Raw genomic sequence first — 21,244 nt, forward strand, 5'->3', positions numbered from 1 at the left:
AAACAGAGAGCTCTTTGATTGGAGGGCTGTGTCTTACTGGTCTCTGTAGCCCTACTGCCTAATACAGGACAGGGCACATAGTAGGTGCTCAACAGACAGTGGCTGAATTAGGTGAGAACTTATGGGGGCGGGGAGGTGGCGGTTCTCAAGCTGCTGAATGGAGTAAAGGGAGCTGTGCCAGAGGAGTGAGAGCAGAGAAGGCATCTAACAGTGACTGCCAGTGACAGATCGGCGTGTGAGCACCATGCAAATTCCTAGAAATACTGGGATTCGATTTGAGGGGGGCAACTGATTCAATGGGCAATTGGGTTATAGAGACATAAGGTAACAGTCTTACACACAACACAATGCTGTCTCACCTGTCCTAGCTGACCTTATTTTATCCTTCCATGAATTCTTTGAGCTTTTCCCCTGTGGGTGTGTCTGTTCCATGTAATTGTTGATGATTCAGGCTGGGGTGGGGGTGGGGGGAGTGTGTGTGTATGTTGGTAGGGATATCTTGATTATAAATGTTATATTTCTCTACCTTTGAAAGTATGTTATATTTGTCAGTGGTCATGTACTACCTGGGGGTCAGAATACGTGGTTACTGTGGCCATCTCCTCCTTAGCCTGGGAGACTCTCCAGGCTACTGACCGGTCTCCAGGGCAGGGACCGTAATTCTTCATTCTTATGGTCTCTTCCCAGGGCCCAGCTCTGAGCACTGCATAATGTTGCTGTTTAACTATGGATGGACGCTTTGCTTGGCTGACGGCAGCCAACGCCTATGCCCCTTCCTCCTCTGATGTGTTTCTCCGGGCCCTGTCCTCTCCTGAGCAGCATGGCCCAGTCCTCTAGGTCCTTCTGCTGCACACAGCTGCTTCAGGCCACTCTCATTTGGCCCCCAATTCAGACTCTGCACCCCTGTACCCAAGGCAGCCGGGTCTGCTGTACTCAGGCATCTGTGCTGAGCACTCAGACAGTGCCCCTGCACTCAGAATGGAAACCTGCCCTCGTGCGCACACACACACACACACACACACACACACACACACACACACACAGAGGCCAACTTAAACTTGGAAGCATTCCATCCCTAAAACAGGAGGCAGTTAGTGACTTTGATTGAGTCACCACCCTGGGTGACTCAGACCTCTGTGGGGATTGAGGGGGGAAAAAAGCTGGCTGGGGAATTGTAAAAATGATCTGTGTCTTTGAAGAACTAAGCGTCTAGCAGGAGTGGCAGAACATCACAGAACAGACTCACCCCACAGCAAGAGACATTTGAGATGACCTTGCCCATTTCTTCATTTCTCATTGAGGGATGGAGGGACAGAGAGGCCAGGCAATTTTCCCAGAATTAAATTGCTATCTAACAATGGACTTGGGACTCCTAAAGTTACTTAATAGTAGAGACAAGAAGAGGACACACATGAATGATATGTATATAGGTACTGGGGTTTTTTTTTGCCATGCGTGCTGCATTTGGAAGTTCCTGGGCCAGGGATCAAACCTGTGCCACAGCAGCGACAACATCAGATCCTTTAAATGCAAGGCCACGAGGGAATTCCAATAAGTACCAATTAATAACTCTAGCATTGGATTTAAGATTATCCCAAATTTTCCACATGGTGCACTGGGTTAAAGATCTGGCGGTGCCATAGCTGTTGGGCAGGTCACAGCTATGGCTCAGGAATTCCCACTGTGGCTCAACAGGTTAAGAACCTGACGTAATATCCGTGAAGATGCAGGTTTGATCCCTGGCCTCACTCAGTGGATTAAGAATTTGGTGTCGTTGCCAGCTGTGGTGTAGGTTGCCTATGTGGCTTGGACTCAGCATTGCTGTGGCTGTGGTGTAGGCCTGCAGCTGCAGCTCCGATTTGACCCCTAGGCTGGAACTTCCATATGTCGAAGGTGAGGCTGTAAAGAAAACAAAAAACAAACACGAAGCTGTAGTGCAGGTTCAATCCCTGGCTCAGGGATTTTTTGGCGTGGCCAAAAAAAAAAAAGAATGTTCCCACCCACTTGGCATGTTCTTTTCTCTCCAGGAAGAATGTTCTGACACTGATGCTACTAGAGATGTTTGGTCCTTATTAATACCATAGCATCAGTGGCAATTTTTATATTTAGCATTTTCCCCCTCCTTCCCTTCATTCACTTCCTGTTATAGAGTCATATCTGTCTCCTCCACTAAACTGTAAGTAACCTTTAGTAGCAGAAGGAAAGAAAATCTTCCAACAAATGGCACCCAAATTCCTCTTACAGAGAGAATTGTCTTTAGCAAGAAAAATATCTAGAAAGGCCACATGGGGTGGAAGATAAGGCCTTAAGCATAATGAGTCAATAGACAAAAAAATAAAGCCCTGTTTAATAGAGACAAACAGGAATTTGGGGGAAAGAGCAAAGAAGAGAGAAGTGAGGAAGGGGAGGGGAGAGGAGGGAGCAACATGGGGGGGAGGGGAAGAACTGAAGAAAATTGAGAACAGCTAGCACTGTTACACTGTAAAATCCTCTCTCCTTTGCCTTCTTCAAAACACTCAGAAAACTGTACCATACACAACTGCAGCATGTGTGTGTGTGGGCTTCTAGCTGATAGAATATGGAAAAGGTGATGGGATAGCCACTCCCTTGATTAGGTTATGTTATGTAAGACTCGGACATTGCAGCTGAGAGAGAGAGATGGTCCTGCTGGTTTTAAAGAAGTAACCTGCTATGTTGTGAAACAGCCACGTGGCAGGGAAAGACTGGTGGCCTCTAGGAGCTGAGAGCCACCCTTAGCTAAGAGCCAGCAAGATAATAGGAACCTCAGTCCTACAATCACAAGGAACTGAATTCTTCCAGTGACTACACAAGCTTGGAAGAGGACCCTGAACCTTAGAAAGGAAAGCAGATCAGCTGACATCTTAATTGATGTCTGGTGAAATCCTGAGTAGAAAACCCATCTAGGATGTGCCTGTGCTCTTTTTTTTTTTTTTTTTTTTTGTCTTTTTGCCATTTCTTGGGCTGCTCCCGCGGCATAAGGAGGTTCCCAGGCTAGGGGTCTAATCGGAGCTGTAGCTGCCAGCCTACGCCAGAGCCACAGCAATGCAGGATCCAAGCCGCGTCTGCGACCTACACCACAGCTCATGGCAATGCAGATCGTTAACCCACTGAGCAAGGGCAGGGATCGAACCTGAAACCTCATGGTTTCTAGTCGGATTCGTTAACCACTGCGCCACAACGGGAACTCCTGTGCTCTTTTTTTTTTTTTTTTTAAAGTTGACTGACAATGTTGTGCCAATTTCTGCTATACAGCAAAATACACTGTTTTTTAAATATTATCTTCCATCAGATAATGTGAGAAAAAGAATGTATATATGTATGGGCAACTGGGTCACTTTGCTGTACTGTAGGAAATTGACAAAACACTGTAAACCAGCTATAATGGAAAAAATGAAAATCATTTAAAAAATAAATAAATATTCCATCATGGTCTATCCCAGGAGATTGGATATAGTTCCCCGGGCTATATAGTTGTACCTGTACTCTTGACCCATGGAAACTAAAAAAAAAAATGTATGTCGTTTTAAGCTGCTAAATTTGTTTGCAATTTGTTATGCAGCATAGAAAGTGAGTTCCAGGTCTGGAGCAACATGGTGGGCAGGAGGACAGCAAGCAGAGAACAGTGAAATGATCTCTATATGGACTAATTCAGCTGAAACAGGAGTTTTGTGTTTGAGATGGTCCTGAGAACCTAGGCCTTCTGAAATTTGGAGAAAAATTGTTATTTCAGTCTTGGCTCTCCCAGAGGCAAATCCTGAGACAAGAAGTTACTTTATTTGAAAGGTGATTCCAGGAGTTCCCATTGTGGTGCAGCAGAAACGAATCCGACTAGGAACCATGAGTTTGGGGGTTTGATCCCTGGCCTCGCTCAATGTGTTAAGGATCCAGTGTTGCTTTGAGCTGTGGTGTAGGTTGCAGACATGGCTCGAATCCTGAGTTGCTGTGGCTGTGGTGGAGGTTGGCAGATGTAGCTCTGATTTGACCCCTAGCCTGGGAACCTCCATTTGCCGCAGATGTGGCCCTAAAAAGCAAAAAAAAAAAAAAAAAAAAAAAGAAAGAAAGAAAGAAAGAAAGAAAAAGAAAAAAGAAAGGTGATCCTAGCAAAACCAGATAGTATATTGGAAAAGGAAGGAAGGTTGCATATCAAGCAAATTACTATCATGGGCAGCTAGAGCTTAATCCTGTGGGAAATAATAAAGAATAAGTCTCAGAGTTCTCCCACACAAGGTGCAAGGGAGCTGGGATGTTTCTCCACCAACTGCCATCAGATGTGACTAAGATCTGCTTCTGAGGGGGAAGGAAAAGCTAATTCCCCAGATTTCTGGATGACCCTCATGTTCAAAGTCATCCAAGACTTCGATCCTCTAACTTGTGTGTGTGTGTGTGTGTGTGTGTGTTAGCTACTGCTACTGTCAGGCACTTTACATCTATTTGTTCATTTAATTCTCCCTATACTTCCTTTTCAGTAGATATTGTCACCCCATTTTACAAACAAGAAACACTAAAATTTCAAGAAGTTAGCAACTTGCTGAAGTCATATAATTATTAACTGGCAGACCTTGGACTAGAAACCCAAGCTGGTGAATAAAGCTCAGGCTTCTGACCATCTCTCTGAGTCATCAGTGGGAGGAAGTCCATCTCCTATTCTAACATTTTATCCCAGCACCTACCCTCTGACTAAGCTCCAGGACGTAAGGGAACCTTTCTGCCCCCTCCGGTGCCCTCCCTCATTGCTGAAGTTATTTTTGATTCTTTGGTCCATAAACCTGTAGGTGAATGGTGCCAGAGTTGTCCCTACCATAAGTTCCGTTTGCCAGAATGGAGGGGGAGGGAGGATTCCGGAGCCCAACAGCAGTCAGAGAATTTGTAGAGCTGCAGCCCATTGCCCAGGAAACGAGGAATTTGTGTGAGGCTTTGTGTTGAGAGGAGGCGGGGCCTTGCTGCTCCAGCAACCACCCAACAAGAGACAGATTAGCTAGAGCTCTTGGGAACAAAACAGGCTTTCTGTGGGCCTGGACAGTGAGGAATGGCCTTCCCCGATGACATTTCTTCTTTCCTTTGTCTTCTGAAAGTTCTCCTAGGTAGCCCAATTCTGGCTGGCTTCTGAGAAACATTAATAGGAACGGAGATGGGGTCAAAAGTCTCCCCGTGCCCTTTCCGGGGCCTTCGTCCAGAATGTGGTTTTGGTGTCTGGGGATTTCTGTAAATGCGAGTTGCTTGCAAGAAAAGTGTTCTGCAGAGATGGGGTGTTTCAAAGAGGTGTGGGGTTAACTGGGAGAAATATGTGATCCTGGGGTGGCATGGGGTCTCAGGTATATTTCCGTAAGGCATGGAGAAGGCGCTCCCAGTTTCAAACTGCAAACATCAAAGTGTTTTATGCTGAGAGTAAATATTTGATTTTTGAATAGAATTCCCGCCCCCTCAGAAACCGGGAGGAACTCAGGCTTGTTTGGAGTGGCTGAACGTGTCCTATTCAGCAACTCTCCAGAGGAACAAAGAGGAAAAATTAATTGGCATTTAAGTGTGGAGAGATCCAGCTTTTGCTGACCTATTTAAGATGCAGAGAGGACATTCTAGAAAACATCTCTGGTGTTCTGTCCTTGTAAAGCTTCAGTGCTCATAGAAAAACAGGTTGAAAAATCATGGGGGAGTCACAAATTACCCCCAACTCGTGAAAGGCTTCATTGTTTCCCTTCTAGATCCTCAGATGCTGTCCTCCCACCAACCACATCCGGAAAGGATTCAATCTCATCCTCTCTCTCCCACCCTCCTTCCAAAGAGGGAGGCACAGAAATGGAAATCAGCTGGCCAGCATCTAATATTTACCTACTGCGTGAAGAATGCTCCCTGTTCCAGACTTTAGTAAGAGGAATGGGATGTGGGAAAAGGGGGAAGGTGGCACATTCAAATCTCAGTCTTTGCCTAGGTGCTTAAATATAATTGGAAAGCTGCATCTAAATCTATAAGTAATATGATTGATAATATATTTGCACTGTCTCTTACAAACTGTCTTATAGAATGTTGTTTTAATTAATCTTCTAACAATTCCATGTGGTAAGAATTTTTTTTCCAAGGAGGAGCTTGAAGCTGAGAGAGGTTAAGTAACCTGTACAAAGTCACACAGTTTTTAAGTCAGTGTAGTGCAGATTCAGCCTGTGCTTCTTGGTCTAGTGTTCACATACTACATTCCTGAGGGAATTCCCTGGTGGTCTAGTGGTTAGGACTTGGTGCATTCACCACTGTGGCCTGGGGTTAATCTCTGACCTGGGAATTGAGATCCCACATCAAGCTGCTGCATGCTGCCACTGCCAGACAAATGAACAAAAATCATTCCTGAAATAGGTTGTTTTCAGTCAGGAAGCCCAAAAGTAAAAAGTGGGTAGAAAAAAGGAAGGCTCTGAGATAAGATATGAGACAAGGAAGGATAAGGTGGGCAACAGGAAATTAAGACAAATAAAACTTAATCAGCAAGAGAATGATTGTGTCCCCAGTGGTATGTCTGGGGACACTAAGAAGATGAATTTGTGATATATGGGACTCAACATAGGAAAAGACAAGTTTTCTTAAAAGAAAACCCTAAGAGTTCCTGATGTGGTGCAATGGGATCGGCTGTGTCTTGGGAACGCTGGGTTGAAGGTTTGATCCCTGGCCCAGCACAGTAGGTTAAGGATTCGGCTTTGCCACAGCTGTGGCTTAGGTGGCAATTGTGCCTCGAATCTGATCCCTGGCCTGGGAATGCCATATGCTGAGGATTGGCCAAAAAAAAGATGGCGGAGTGAAAATAAAGATATTAAAGAGGGTCAAATACAAAAAAAAAAAAAAAAAAAAAAAAGAAGAAGAAGAAGAAGAAGAAGAAGAAGAAGATGACACTAACTGGAGTTCCACTGTGGCACAGTGGGTTAAGAATCCAACTGCAGCAGCTTGGGTGACTGTGAAGGCTGGGGTTTGATCCCTGGCCTGGTGCAGTGGTTTAAAGGATCTAGCATTGCTGCAGCTGCAGCTCAGATTTAATCTCTGGCCCTGGAGCTTCCATATGCCATGGGTGCAGGCGTTAAAAAAAAAAAAAAAAATCCTAAGCTAGTGGGAAAGTGGCCTTGAAGACTGGCCAAAATGTTTGCCCCTTGTTGTAGCACTTTTAGGGTCCAGCTTTGCCTCCTTTACAGATACTTACCAGAGTTAGCCCTCTAGGATTCTAGTTTGCTGCCCATCAAGGTAAGAAATGTGATTCATCAAGATTTTTCAGTTGTAAGTGACAGAAGTTCAACTTGAACTGTTTCAGGCCCAAAAGGAGGAATCTCTTGCATCAGGTAACAAAATTTCAGAGAGAGCTGGAATAATTGGAAATGAGCTACTTAAAAGCCATAATGGTTAGCACTCATTTCTCTTGCTTATGTCTTGGTATCAGCTTCATTCTCACAAAGCTTCTTACACAGTTTGAAGGGGTTCCAATGTAACTTCTGCGCTGGCAAGTACAGTAGCTGTTAGTGACACATGGCCAGTAGGACTGAGGGAATGAATTATAAATTTCATGGAATTAAAATTTATAATTTTATAAACTTACAGTTAACTTAAAATAGCCACATGTAGCTAGTGATCAACGTATTGGGCATACAGCTTGTCATTCAGAGGAGAATTTTTTTTTTTTTTTTTGTCTGCACCTATAGCAAGCAGAAGTTTCTGGGCCAGGAATTGAACTTCAGCCATAGCAGTGACCTGAGTGACAGCAGTGACAATGCCAGATCCTTAACTGTTAGGCCACCTGGGAACTCCTAAGGAGAAGAATTTTTGTTTGTTTGTTTGTTTTTAGGGCCACATCTGTGGCATATGGAAGTGCCCACATTAGGGGTTGAATTGGAGCTGTAGCTGCTGGTCTACACCACAGCCACAGCAAAGTCAGATCCAAACCACATCTGTGACCTATACCATAGCTCACAACAACCTGGATCTTTAATCCACTGAGCAAGGCTAGGGATTGAAGCCATGTCCTCACGGAGACTAGTCAGGTTTGTTACCACTGAGCCACGATGGGAACTCCCCAGGTAGGAGAATTTTGATGAAGCTAGTTAAATAAAATCTTGGTGGAGGACTGTGGTTGGCCTGGCACAGGTCACATATTTAGTTCTGGACCAATCATGATCACCAGTAAGATAGAAAGCTATCCCAGTCTGGGCCATGTGCCAACTACTTGCAGACAAATCAGCCTTCTAAAGGTAGAAGGTAGGACTTCTGTGTTGTTTCTAAAAAGAAAAAAAAAAAAAGCAAAGCTTTATTGAAAATCTATTATATATTAATTATGCATTTCACATTACCCTAATTTTCACAAAAAATTTGTGAAAGGTCAATTGTTCCCTCATATTGTGAAAATGAAGAAACAAAGATGCAGATTATATGACTTGACCAGTTTGCTTCCAAAGTCTCTGTTCTCTACACTATGCTGTTTCTAGAGATTTGGGATGTAGGAAATGTGACTACAAACAGTGGATAATTAGAACAATCACAGTAGAACACATAAAATGAATGACTTGGTTTTCTGGCGATGGGTACCTTGAGTGCCAGCTATTTATTCTATAAAATGTTTTGAAATTGCTTTTGGATCCTGAAACATATCTCTAATGATTGCAATTTTTTAATCTTGGGAGTACACTTTATGAAAAAGTCAAAATATAGTGAACAATACAGGAAACAAGTTATTGATAGGTAAGATCATTTTGGCCCAAACTAGCTTTGTGTTAAGTTGGGGTCTGTTATCTTAATGAAGCTTCTTTGGCTTCAAAGAACAGATATCCATGGAAATAACCATCAGAGGAGAGGCATGTCCTCTAGAATGCATCTAGAATTGCAAGGCTCAAATGCTAAGGCAGCTCTTGGAACCAATTTTTGTAGGGAGCTCTGAATCTTGCTGCTTATCTGCTCCATTCTCCTACCTTTACTAATTGCCTCCCTCTACTTTGCTTATCTCAGGGTTCTCTATATGAACAATATAAAACCTAATGCAAATTGGCATTAATGATAAAGAACTTTATTTGTTGACATATTTAGAAAGTCTAGAGGGGGGGGTAACCTTGAGGGTTATCTTAATCCAGAGGCTCCAAAGTGTCAACAGGAAATAGAAGGAATTTAAATTGTGGTTAGATCATCTCCAGGACATGTTGCTGGTCTATTTGATGCAAAGGGAAATAGCGATAAGGATAATCTATGGAATTTTACACCAGGAGTGATATGGCCTGAGAGCTTTTAGTGCCTTGGTCTCTGAGGCCTAACAATACTGGAGGGGGGGGCTGTAGTTGTGTTCTTCAAGAAGCAGACTCTGAGATGGAGTTTCAAGTTCAGGACGTTTATCAGAGAGTGTGCCAGAAAGTGACATCTGTGAAGGGAGGAGGAGGATGCAGGAGGAGGCAGAGGGAGAAGCTGAGCTGTGATGCAGATGGGGTGGCCTTAGCCAAGCCCACAGGGAGCTCTGAAGTTGAAATGATGGCTCATTAGGGTTGCTCCAAGTTAGGCTGAAACAACTGGACCTTTACATCCCTAGACCCACCAGTCCCAGGAGGTCACTGCTCCTCAAAGGGAGGGAAAGACTGCTCTCTGAAGCTGAGGCTGACCCTGAAGGAGCTGACAGCTGAAGGGACCACAACACTCTTGAAAGCTGGACCAACAAGTCTTTCCTTGAAGTGTACCTCTGTGTCTATCCTAGATGAGTATCTGGTAAAGTGGAAGACAATGAGACTCCGTGTTAATTTTTTTTTCATCCGCAAAGAGAAAGGATAAAAGACTTCTGCACCCATGATGAAATGAAAGTTTTTTTTTTCTTTTTTCAAAGATCAGTGCAGAAGAAGCTATTGAGATGACTGGGCTTAACCTGAGCCATCTGCCATGGATGCCACTTACAGTGAAATGCTGCTGCAGAAATTTGGTTTGTACAGGCAAGCAGAAGGACCCTCACCAATTATTCCAGCTAGAAAAGTTATTTTCAGAGTGAATCAGGAGGAGGAGAAACAAAAGAAACCTTTAGGAAACAGCCCAGAACATTGGGCAGCCCTGGGAAATCCTGCTCAAACTGGAGGAAGAAGTGAAAGTGGGTACCACTCAGCTGCCTGAGGTTAAATTCCCAACATCCAGATACCATGAGAGTGGGGATAGGCAGGTTTCCAATTTCCAGAGAGGTTCTCCTTAGGATAGGCCCTGAGGACTAACAGGTGACCAAGTTTTCTAATTTGCTACAGCTGTGAGTCAAAAGGATGGTGAAACCAAATAGCACATTTCTTTTTTTTCTTTTTCCAGCTATACCTGCGGCATATGGAAGTTCAAAGGCTAAGGGTGGAGTCAGAGCTGCAGCTGTTGTCTTAACCATGGAGTGAGGCCAACGTTCAAACCCACATCCTCATAGGGACAACATCTGGTCCTTAACCTGCTGAGCCACAATGGGAACTCCCAAACAGCACATCTCTGAGTTGTGTGGAGTGGACTGCTGCCAAGGACCCAGTGACAGGGCCTTGTGCAGCAATGGCCGGGGATCCCCCAGCCACACACATTATCAAGTTCTAATGAAGAGTGTTCTGGATCAGGGCCTCAAGACTCTGGTGCCAGCAACACCCAGTCTTTTAAGTTTCTGAAGAAGACATTTCTAAGCAAACAGCTCTCTTGGGGAGAAACTAATTCTGGGCATATGGAAGACACACCTTGTGAAAACTTTAGAAAGTGGGAGCAGAGCCCAAGATGGGATCTTTCTGGACATAAGAGAGTGTAGATTCATATGAAACCACTGGATGGCTGCTAGTGGGGCACAGACCTTGAGGTAGAGGGTTAGAGACAGCAAGGGGCTACCTAATAACATTTCTTCTGTGTGTGTGTGTGTGTGTGTGTGTTTACAGAGGTGTACAAATCAACCTTCCTCTGGCCTTCTCCAGTGGTGGCTGTTTTCTGTTCTTTGTGTGGAGGTGGTATGGCTTTCCTTCTCGTTACTTGATTGCTCAGTGCTGTTTGTAAACAATGCTTCCTGTTTTTTTTCTCAGCTCTGCTCCTTGGTTTGCATCTGATGTTGCTAGACTATATCACTCCCTGATTTCCAGGTTATACTCATCTACCAAGCTCCAGGTCTTTTCCTGAAATTCCTTGAAGATGGATGCTCCTGGCTCTTGCAACACTCTTCTGTTCATGTATCTTGGTGATTTCAAGCCATTTGGCCATTTCTATGACCTCTTCTTCAGTAATCTTGTTCTTCTACCTCAGCACTCCCTCTCTTGGTTATACCATAGATTTTGACAGTACCAATATGTTTTGAGGGGCCATGCCCACGGTATGCAGAAGTTCCCAGGCCAGCGATTGAACCTGTGCCACAGCAGTGGCAGTGTCCATCCTTAACAGCTAGGCTCCGAGGGAACTCCAACACTACTAATATCTACAATAACTTTATACTCTTACTTTCAAGCATCTCAATCTTGGATGACCACCTCTTATTTTTTCAATGCATTCCTTCTAGTATTCTGCTCTAGCAAAACTTAGGTCTCCATTGGAACCTAGAATCTCTTGATTTTACCACCTCTACAAGGTCCCTTCCTTCCACTTGTCATCCTTTCCTACATTACCTATCTTAAATCCTATGGTCAGTTATTTAACTACTCCCTTGCCCCCTTTTTTTTTTCTTTTTTCTTCTGGCCACCCAGAGGCATATAGAGTTCCTGGGCCAGTTGCAAGTTGCGCATCATCATCAGCCACTTTTATTTACTTATTCATGTGTCTATTTGGTTATTTCTCATTATATTGTCAATTCCATGAACAAGGGATATGTCTGTTTTGTTCACTGCTATATATATTCAGTGCCTAGCAAAGTACTGGTATATAAAATGCTCTCAATTATATGTTAATTGAACGAACAAACTGGTGTTTCACAAGAAAAATGAAGTGTCCCTGGATTATAGCAAAGCTTGGAGCAGAAAGGGAGACCACTCTCAAGGCTGCGATATTTACATGTAAGAGTATATATGAAACAGCACTGCTAACGTAACGAAGTGAACAAAGGATCAGTATGATTTACTGTAGGCGTATTTCCTCCGTCAAGGAAGCCCTGCCAGGCCTGCCTTCTTCCATCCTTCTCCCATGCGTCCCTCAACTGGACCCCTGTCCTTCCCACTTAATCAGCTCTCCAGCCCAACGTATTCCTTTTTCTGAAAGATGTGGGTTAATCCCAGGGTAGATAATGCAACAGCTCAGCTGACTGAGCTAGACTCCACCCGCACCCCCACGCTTCACAAGTCCCGCCCCCTCAGGGTTACAGAGAGCGGAAGTGACGACCCTTCGGAACCCGAAACCCCGCCCTACGCCTTCCCTGTACCAGGGAGGTGACGCAAGCCGGAGGAGGCGGATACAAACCAACCGAGGGGCGCGGCGGGATAAGGCGGTGCTCCCAAAAGTGGTGGTTTGTTGGCGGCAGTTACTTTAGTGTCCGTGGTAGTTTGAGTCTGTGGTGAGCAGCGAGTTAATACTAGGCCGGGACTGCTTCGACAAGAATAGGACCCCGAGGCCTAAGAAACAGGCCAAAATTTTCCTTGGCCCGGGGTTCCGAAAGGCGGCCCTCCCAAAATTGGCGGTTTGTTGGCGGCGGTTACTTTAGTGTCCGTGGTAGTTTGAGTCTGTGGCGAGCAGCGAGTTGATACTAGGCCAGGGCTGCCTCGGCAGGATTAGGACCCCGAGGCCTAAGAAACAGGCCAAACTTTTCCCTGGCCCGGGGTTCCCCGGCGTTCAGCGCTTCCCCCCATAACCGGATACCGATTGTTTGGACTCTGCCTTCAACCCAGGTTCCCACTCCGCACCCTCCCAGCTCTCTTGCCCTCCGGCTGCTACGCTCTTTCCTCCCTGTCCCACGTCGGTGTGTCACCACTGGCACAGTTTTCGTTCCTTCAGATTCTTACTTCTTTCCACTCGTCCCTATTCCTTTACGAGGGCAAGCTTTTTTCCTTCCTTCTCCAGAATCCTTATTCTTGGCTCTCTGTTAGGCTACTTACTGCCTCCTCCAAGGCTTCTCTCCTATTAAGGAGCCTGTGGCATATGTGTTAAGGGGCTGAGCTTCTAAGGAAGTCGTTTGAAGATGTTAAGCTTTTCTTCTCTCCTAACCAGGAATCTTAGGTGCCAGGAAGTATGGCCCCCCTCAAGAAGCCTCGAAATTCCACAAAGTTGCCCCTGGCTTTAAACCCCCTGAAGAGCAAGGACGTGTTGACAGTGCTGGCTGAGAGGAACCAGGCTGTAGTACCAGTTGGGGCATGGGTGGAACCTGCCCCACCAGGTAGCACAGAAGTCCCAGCACATGTGAGTGTCAGTTTGATGCAAATACGGTGGGGTTCCTCCTCCATCTTTCTTTTTATTAACCTTCTCTAGTCCCTGGTGCACAGATAAGATGAACAGTCTGGAGGTGCTGTTTCTATTCTGTTATAGATAGGCTCTTGCATTAGAATTATAGAACAAATATGAATTTGCTAAAAACTTGCTCTAGCTTTAGTCTACATAATTGAGTGTTTATTACATTTATATACATACATATAGATATTTCAGTTTACCTCATAAACTCTTGATGCTTGCTCTGCACACGATGTGCACATGACGTGCACACGACGTAGGCACTGTCTGTCTTCTAGACACTCTATAGTGAGTGTAGTAGGGATGACGACCATAGTCGATGTAACATTGATTGCCTAAAGTTTATAAGGTTTGTAATGGAGATTCATTAAGGTTCAAGTGCAGTAAGAGATTAAGAGAGAGATTAATTCCGAGTGGGATCCTGAGAAAGTTTAACTGTAAATTCTGTGAGGACAGGGACCTTTATTTTTTATTGTTTCTCATATTGGTATAGCAAGTCCTCAGGAAATATTTGTTGAATGAATGAGTGAGGAAATATTGTTTGTGTATTTAAAGAGTGGAGATGCTATATAAGTACTGATGGTAGGGAAGAGCATTTCAGATGAAGGGAAACTTTTGCAAATTTAAGTGCTAAGATCATAGCACTTAATCAGAAAAGAAAGATACAACTTTGGGTTGATATGACCCAGAAAAGTTTAGTAAAGAATTATTTGCTTAATCAAAATAGAAATAGAAAGGGAATGATTGTCCATTTAAGGAGAATGGAGAGGATAGGGAGTAAGCAAGGTATAGCCAGAATTTTAGGGGTAGATTAGATTGATTGGAGTGGCAGGCTTAGTAGGGGGATGAAGGTTGATAGGATTATGGAAAATAGGAGTGATAGGAAACCACAGGAAATTTTGGAGAAGGGATTGACTTCATTCACTGTTTAATATTTACAGATGAATTTCATAATCAGATTTTTTTTTTTGCTTTTTAGGGCCTCACCCATGACATATGGAGATTCCCAGGATAAGGGTCAAATTGGAGATGTAGCTGCTGGCCTACAGCACAACCACAGCAACTCAGAATCTGAGCCACCTCTGCGACCTAGCCACAGCTCATGGCAATACCAGATCCTTAATCCACTGAGCAAGGCCAGGGATCGAACCTGCGTCCTCATGGATGATGGTCAGATTCATTAACCCACTGAGCCACAACAGGAACTCCCATAATCAGAATTTTTGATTAGATTAATTGCTTTCAAGTTCTTAAAGGTGAGACTCTTGGGGGACATATTAGGATGTAACTGTAACAAATCAGGTGTGAAATATAGCATCAAGACTTTAGTGGTAAGGAATGTGGAGGGAAAGCCTTGGAAAAGAGTGGTTGAAGTGGAAATGAGGGGATGAATATAAGAAACATCCCAGAAGAAACAGTAAGACTTGGTACAGAGGTATTTTGGTATTTAAGTTATTGATACCTCTTATTAACTGCTCAAATTATGACATCTGTATAATGTCAGTAGCATCAAAATGCCTAAAAACTATCAAGATTATCTGTGTTAAAAGTAATTGTCTCATGTTCCCACACATTAATTCAAAAGTTTAAAGTCTTGTAGCATATATAACTATGTAACATGTCTCCTTTCCCTCCTCTAAAAAATTCTGATCAATACCAATCAAAGACAGTTTGATCAAGCATCATATATGCTAATTAACATATATAGCCTGGGAATCCTACCCTTGTTAATAGATGCTGCTCTTGTCAGCTCAGAACAGATGTGGATTTCTAAAGCTCGGTTACCCTAAGATCATGTTTGTTCCAAAGGGAAGTGCCTAATCACTTTTGTCCCTAAGTTTCAAGGAGCTATCAGGATTCCTAAAAATGCCATAGTTTCAGATTGCCCCTACTTAAATCAGCATCCAAAGACACTGCATAGCATATATGGCTATTGTATTATTTCATAATTTGTCTGTTGTGTAACAAACTACACTAGAACTTAATGGCATAGAGCAAACAATACTGTGTGTCAGGCATTTAAGCAGAGCACAGTGGGGATGGCTTTGTCTGCTCCACAGTGTCTGAGCCCTCAGATGGGGTGACTCAAAAAACTGATAATAATCTGAGACAACTTGACTGGATTCTGTTTGGATTTCTTGGTTCTTATTTATCTGGCATCTCCTGGGTTGTAATTTGCAAGATGGCTTTCTCATTCATATAACTGTCATGTGGGCTAGGATGATTAGAATGACTGGGGCCTGGCTAGACATCTTTCTCTTTCCATGTGGTCTCTCTACTTGGCCAGCATGGGCTTCTCTGCATAATGGTCTCAGGGTAGAATTCTTATATGGTGGCTGGCTTTCCCTAGAGTGAGCATTCTAAAAGCCCTAAGTGGAAGTTGCTCTGTGATCTGGCTTGGGAAATCATGGAGCCAACACTTGTGCCTCAGTCTGTTGGATATACAGTCAGACTACGTTCAGTATGGGAGATGACCTCACAAGAGCATAAATACTGAGAGGCTTGATTTATTGTGGGGAGAAGGGGAGATCATCTTTGGAGACTAATGGAATCTAAGTATCAGTTCCATCACTTGTAAATTATCCAAATGTGTTCTCTGATTGTTCTGAGAAACACTTGATTCTCTGTTGCCCCACGGATAGTCTATAGGGTGCAAAAAGTTTAGTTGTGCAATTGAAACAATACAGTCATACTTCATTATCTAGGGGGGTGGGGATTGCTTGTCTTGTAATAGATCTTTAATAATTTTTAATTTCTGTTATGATGACTATCATTGGTATTCAAAGTACATAGAAGAGGTGAACAATGATCAAGGACTCAAATGTGATAAAATGTTCCAGGTTGTTTAGAATGTTTTGGAATTAAGCATTTTGTAAGTATTACCTTTGTATTCAAGACTCTGTGTTATATACCATAGGGGAAAGAAAGAATAATAAAATACATTTCCTGAGCTCAAAGAATTTATGATCTGGTGGGGGAGTTAAGAAGTATAGTACTGAGAGTTCCTGTCGTGGCGCAGCAGAAAGGGATCTGACTAGGGACCATGAGGTTGCAGGTTCGATCCCTGGGCTAGCTCAGTGGGTTGAAGATCTGGTGTAGGCTGTGGTGTGGGTTGCGGATGTGACTCAGATCTGATGTTGCTGTGGCTGTGGTGTAGGCCAGCAGCTGCATCTCCGATTGGACTCCTAGCCAGGGAACTTCCATATGCCATGGGTACGGCCCTAAAAAGAAAAAAAAAAAAAGTATTGTACTCAACCGTTAATAAAAATGTGAGGCACTAGATGGATATTACATGGTCTTGAAGACTGAGTGGGCGTTTTCTAGATGGAGATGACAGAAAGGGCATGCTAGGTTAAAAATGAAGCATAATTCTCATTTTATAATAGGACATTTTGTAAGTGGTGAACAGTCTTGTGTATCTAAACTATTTTACTCATTTTGAAAATGTTACATAAAATAGGTTTGAATTGGTTCATTAAGAATTAATGAAGATACCTTTAGTTCTGAGTTCATTGAAAAATTAAGGTTTGATTTGAGTGCTCACAGATTGCAGTTTTAGTTTGTGATTTGGTTTAAGTTCCTTGTACTACTAGTAAGGTCTAGATGATCAGCTTTGAAATCCTGTATTTCTTTACTGGGAGCTTTATATTATAGAACTGAATTTTATTTTCATGATTGTATCCTGACTTTTGTGTTTACAACAGCATCCTCATGGGCAAAACTACTACTTTTTATCTCTTGTCTTTAAAGACTTCAGCATATATGATTGAAGAAGAACTGAAGGAACAACTAAGAAAAAAACAAGAAGCTCTAAAGCATTTTCAGAGACAAGTCAAACGCAGAGTAAATCAACAAATTAGGCTGAGGAAAAAGCAACAACTTCAGAGGTCTTATGAAGCAGTAAGTTCAAAATTGAGCATGAATAAAGACTGAATAGAAAGTGTTTTTATTATGAGATATACTATTAGGCAGTAACAGAATCACTTTCTTTTGATTTCAGGCTTTGTATAATCTCATTTGCTAGTGAGGGCAGTGGATTTGTATATAGAGAAACATTTGTTTCTGTTTCCATTGTTGTTCTGACTCCCTCTTTAATTTTCACCGGATAATTATAAACAATGTCAGAGTTTGGGATTGGGGTGTGAATACTAGCTTTGCTGTCTCTTGGTTATGTGACCTTGGTCTAATTCCTTAAATTCTTTGCACTATAGTTTATCTATGAAATAGGGGTATGATACTTGTCTCACAGTGTTGTGAGAATTAGATAAAGCAAATTATTAGCACATAGTTGGTGCCTGGTAAATGTTTCTTTGCCAGCTAAAGCTTTCCCCTCCCTCTGCCCAACCCCAGTTTTAAATCTTTGGGGCTGCTTATAGGCATTATTTGATTGCACTGGACTGGAGTAGAATCTTACTAGAGGAATCTCAGTCTTTCTTCCTCTGTGTAGGCAGAAAAAGAAGGTTCCATAGCCATGCACTCTTCAGCTCCAGCACAGTTAACTCCTAAAAGAACAAGCATTTTTCTAAACACCTTGAATGCTGCTATTGGAAGTGCCAGGTTACCTCCTTCCCAGATGCTTGAGGATGGAATAGAAGATAGAGAGAATCAGAACGAACTATTCCAACAAGCCCAGGCTGTAAGTACATATTCACTTAATTTTATGTCTGTTTGTTTTTTTGTTTTGTTTTGTTTTTTAGATAAATGACATACCTAGGCTATGATGTAGAGATTAGGAGGTGTTAAATTCAACTTCACTTTTTATCACCTCTTTTTTTTTTTAACCTTTTTAAAGTGGGAAATAGTGGGAGGATATTTATTTATATATATATATTTTAAATATATATTTATTGGTAAGACACTTTAGAATCATCTAAAGAAAAATGCTCAAGTGTTATAATTAAACACTTATTAGAGGAGTTCTTGTCATGGGTGAGCAGAAACGAATCTGGCTAGTATCCATGGGGATGCAGGTTTCAGTGGGTTAAGGATCCGGTGTTGCCGTGAGATGTGGTGTAGGTCACAGATGTGGCTCCGATCCTGAGTTGCTGTGGCTGTGGTGTAGGCCGGCAGCTGCAACTCCAATTTGACCCCTAGCCTGGGAACCTTCATATGCTGTGGTTGCGGTCCTAAAAAGACCAAAAAAAAAAAACAACAACAAAAAACCCATGACTTATTAGAAAGTGCTTTAGGTCAAAGAATGTAGTTATATTCCTTTTATGCTGAAATTGTGTTATAGGTTGCTCTCAGTTTGTAGCATATGGACAAAAGTGATTCCTAATCTTTTACAAAAAGGTTCAGTGCATATATGGAGCTTTCATTCATTATTTTTGTTTCATTTTTCTTTTTTCTGTCCTTCAATCTGATTATCATAATACGTAGATCTATAAGTCAAGTAATAATGTAGTAAACTCTAATATATTCATAATTTTTGAATGTAACTTTTTAGTTATTTACTTTATATACATGATTTTAAAAAATTAACCACAATAGGAGTTCCCATCATGGCTCAGTGGTTAACGAACCTGACTAGCAATCATGAGGACGTGGGTTTCATCCTTGGCCTCGCTCAGTGGGTTAAAGATCTGTCATTGCTGTGAGCTGTGGTGTAGGTCTCAGATGAGGCTCGGATCCCATGTTGCTGTGGCTATGGTGAAGGCTGGTGGCTACAGTTCCGATTCAACCCCTGGCCTGGGAACCTCCATATGCTTCGGGTGCAGCCCTAAAAAGACAAAAAAAAAAAAAAAAAAAAAAAATTAACCACCGTAAGTAGATTCATCCGACTCAAATCACTTAATGCCATTTGATCAACTCCTCCCTTAGTGAACTTAAGCTTTTGTTTGGATGTTCATATTCCTCAGCCCTACTGTGGGAATAATCCTTCATCTTATCATTTTAAAATGTATTCCTGGAGTTCCTGTCGTGGCTCAGAGGTTAGCGAATCCGACTAGGAACCATGAGGTTGCGGGTTCGATCCCTGGCCTCGCTCAGTGGGTTAAGGATCCGGCGTTGCCGTGAGCTGTGGTGTTGGTTGCAGACACGGCTTGGATCTGGAGTTGCTGTGGCTCTGGTGTAGGCCGGCGACTACAGCTCCCATTAGACCCCTAGCCTGGGAACCTCCATATGCCGAAGGAGCGGCCCAAGAAATGGCAAAAAAACAAAAAATAAATAAATAAAATAAAATAAAATAAAATGTATTCCTAGGGATAGTAAGAGCAGAACAAAAATATGGAAAATGATGATTATGTGAAAATAAAAATTGTGTAATTGCTAACATGCTTGGTTATAAGTAGGAAGTGGATCTGATAGTGCTGTTGGTATAAATAGGGAAAGCTTTATAAGTACATGATATGTTGAGATAGGTTTTTTTTTTTTTTTTTTTTTTTGCTTTTTAGGGCCACACCCGCGTCATGTAGAGTTTCCCAGGCCAGGGGTCCAATTGGAGCTATAGCTGCCAGCCTACACCACAGCCACGGCAATGCCAGATCTGAGCCAAGTCTGCAAACTACACCACAGCTCAAGACAATGCTGGATCCCCAACCCACTGAGCAAGGCCAGGGATTGAACCCTCAACCTCATGGTCCCTAGTTGGATTCGTTTCCACTGAGCCACGACAGGAACTCCTTGAAATAGTTTTTAAGAAGATTTTTATTTTATCCCAGGCTATGACTTTTCCCTGTCATTGTTTGGTTTGTAGTAATCATTTTTGTAATTTTTGTTTTCTTTTTTATTTATTTACATTTTTGGCTTTTTGCCATTTCTAGGGCCGCTCCCTCAGCATATGGAGGTTCCCAGGCTAGGGGTCTAACTGGAGCTGTAGCCACTGGCCTATGCCAGAGCCACAGCAATGCCAGATCTGAGCCGTGTCTGCGACCTACACCATAGCTCACAGCAACACTGGATTCTTAACCCACTGAGCAAGGCCAGGGATCGAACCCACAACCTCATGGTTCCAAGTCGGATTTGTTAACCACTGCGCCACGATGGGAACTCCTTTTTTTTTTTTTTTTCTTATTAAGATTATGAACAACTTACTCGGCAAATATTTATTGAGCCAGACACTGTATAAAGTACAAAGGACAGAACATTGGCTAAGACAGATGCAGTCCTTGCTTTCATGGTGCTTAAAGCTATAAATCTCATTGTAGTGAGGAGTTTACTTCATCTGTATTATACATAAATAGTGCACATCAGTCCACAGATATTCGAGCATACTGTTTGTTAAACCTTGAGGGATACCAATGATATGTGAACTAGGACCCTTCATGGGATTATAGATAGGTTTTTGTAGAGACATAATGCTAACACACCAGCAATCTATTAGATAATTTAATGATATTTGCTGTATTTGGTGGTAAATTTGTGCTATGGGAGTTCAAAAAATTTTAAATTCCAAGAAAATGGTTGGGGAAGAATTCCTGGAAGAGATAGAATTGAGCCGTATATTTTGAATTGGAAAACTAAATAGAATTGGTGAATTTAAGAGAATTTTGAGATCAGAGGAAAAAGTCTAGGATACAAAGGGAGTTTACTACATTTGCTAATAAGTGCTAATAAGTGATGGAGCCTTTCAAATTGATAGTTTATAGAGAAAAATAACAGAAAATAAGGTTAGATAGGAGAAAATCAGGTTATAAAAAGTCTAATTAAATGGTATCAAAATTGAAAAAGTTTTTATACCCTTTTTATTTCCTAAAAAGAATATGAACAACAACAAAAAGAAGATGATGAACAACTGAGGAATGTTAAGTGACTCAGAATACTTTAAGCCTGTAAACCTTTGTCCAAACCATAACAAATAGATGCTTTTAGTCTCACCATTTCCACTGCAGTTTCTATCCAGTAGATGTCACTAAGAACCAGACAATGAGACAATGTT

At 42.4% G+C, this 21,244-nt stretch overlaps 1 protein-coding gene across 50 annotated transcripts in view; it reads left to right on the top strand.

Annotated features, from left to right (window-relative positions):
* Positions 1–4,918: 4,918 nt before the first annotated feature.
* The window catches only part of CCDC15 (coiled-coil domain containing 15), a 78,919-nt gene continuing 62,593 nt past the window's right edge, over positions 4,919–21,244 (top strand). For 14 of the 50 annotated variants that reach the window (XR_014815538.1, XR_014815541.1, XR_014815543.1 and 11 more), the window contains exons 1-4: positions 12,351–12,812; positions 13,132–13,320; positions 17,119–17,268; positions 17,816–18,004. Coding sequence is in view for 41 of the 50 variants with exons in the window: in XM_021063068.2 (XP_020918727.1) it covers positions 13,153–13,320; positions 17,119–17,268; positions 17,816–18,004 (507 nt within the window). In the remaining 9 variants the exon portion in view is untranslated. Of the gene's footprint in view, positions 5,103–5,566; positions 5,884–12,350; positions 13,321–17,118; positions 17,269–17,815; positions 18,005–21,244 lie in introns of those variants that run through there. The other 36 variants (XR_014815544.1, XR_014815540.1, XM_021063071.2 and 33 more) reach the window with 9 other exon arrangements.

The sequence above is a fragment of the Sus scrofa genome, chromosome 9 (genome assembly GCF_054392235.1).
Source record: "Sus scrofa isolate SSC_HxYL_T2T_F1_AM1 chromosome 9, Sscrofa_HxYL_maternal_Yorkshire_Landrace_v2.0, whole genome shotgun sequence".
NCBI classification, from domain to species: domain Eukaryota; kingdom Metazoa; phylum Chordata; class Mammalia; order Artiodactyla; family Suidae; genus Sus; species Sus scrofa.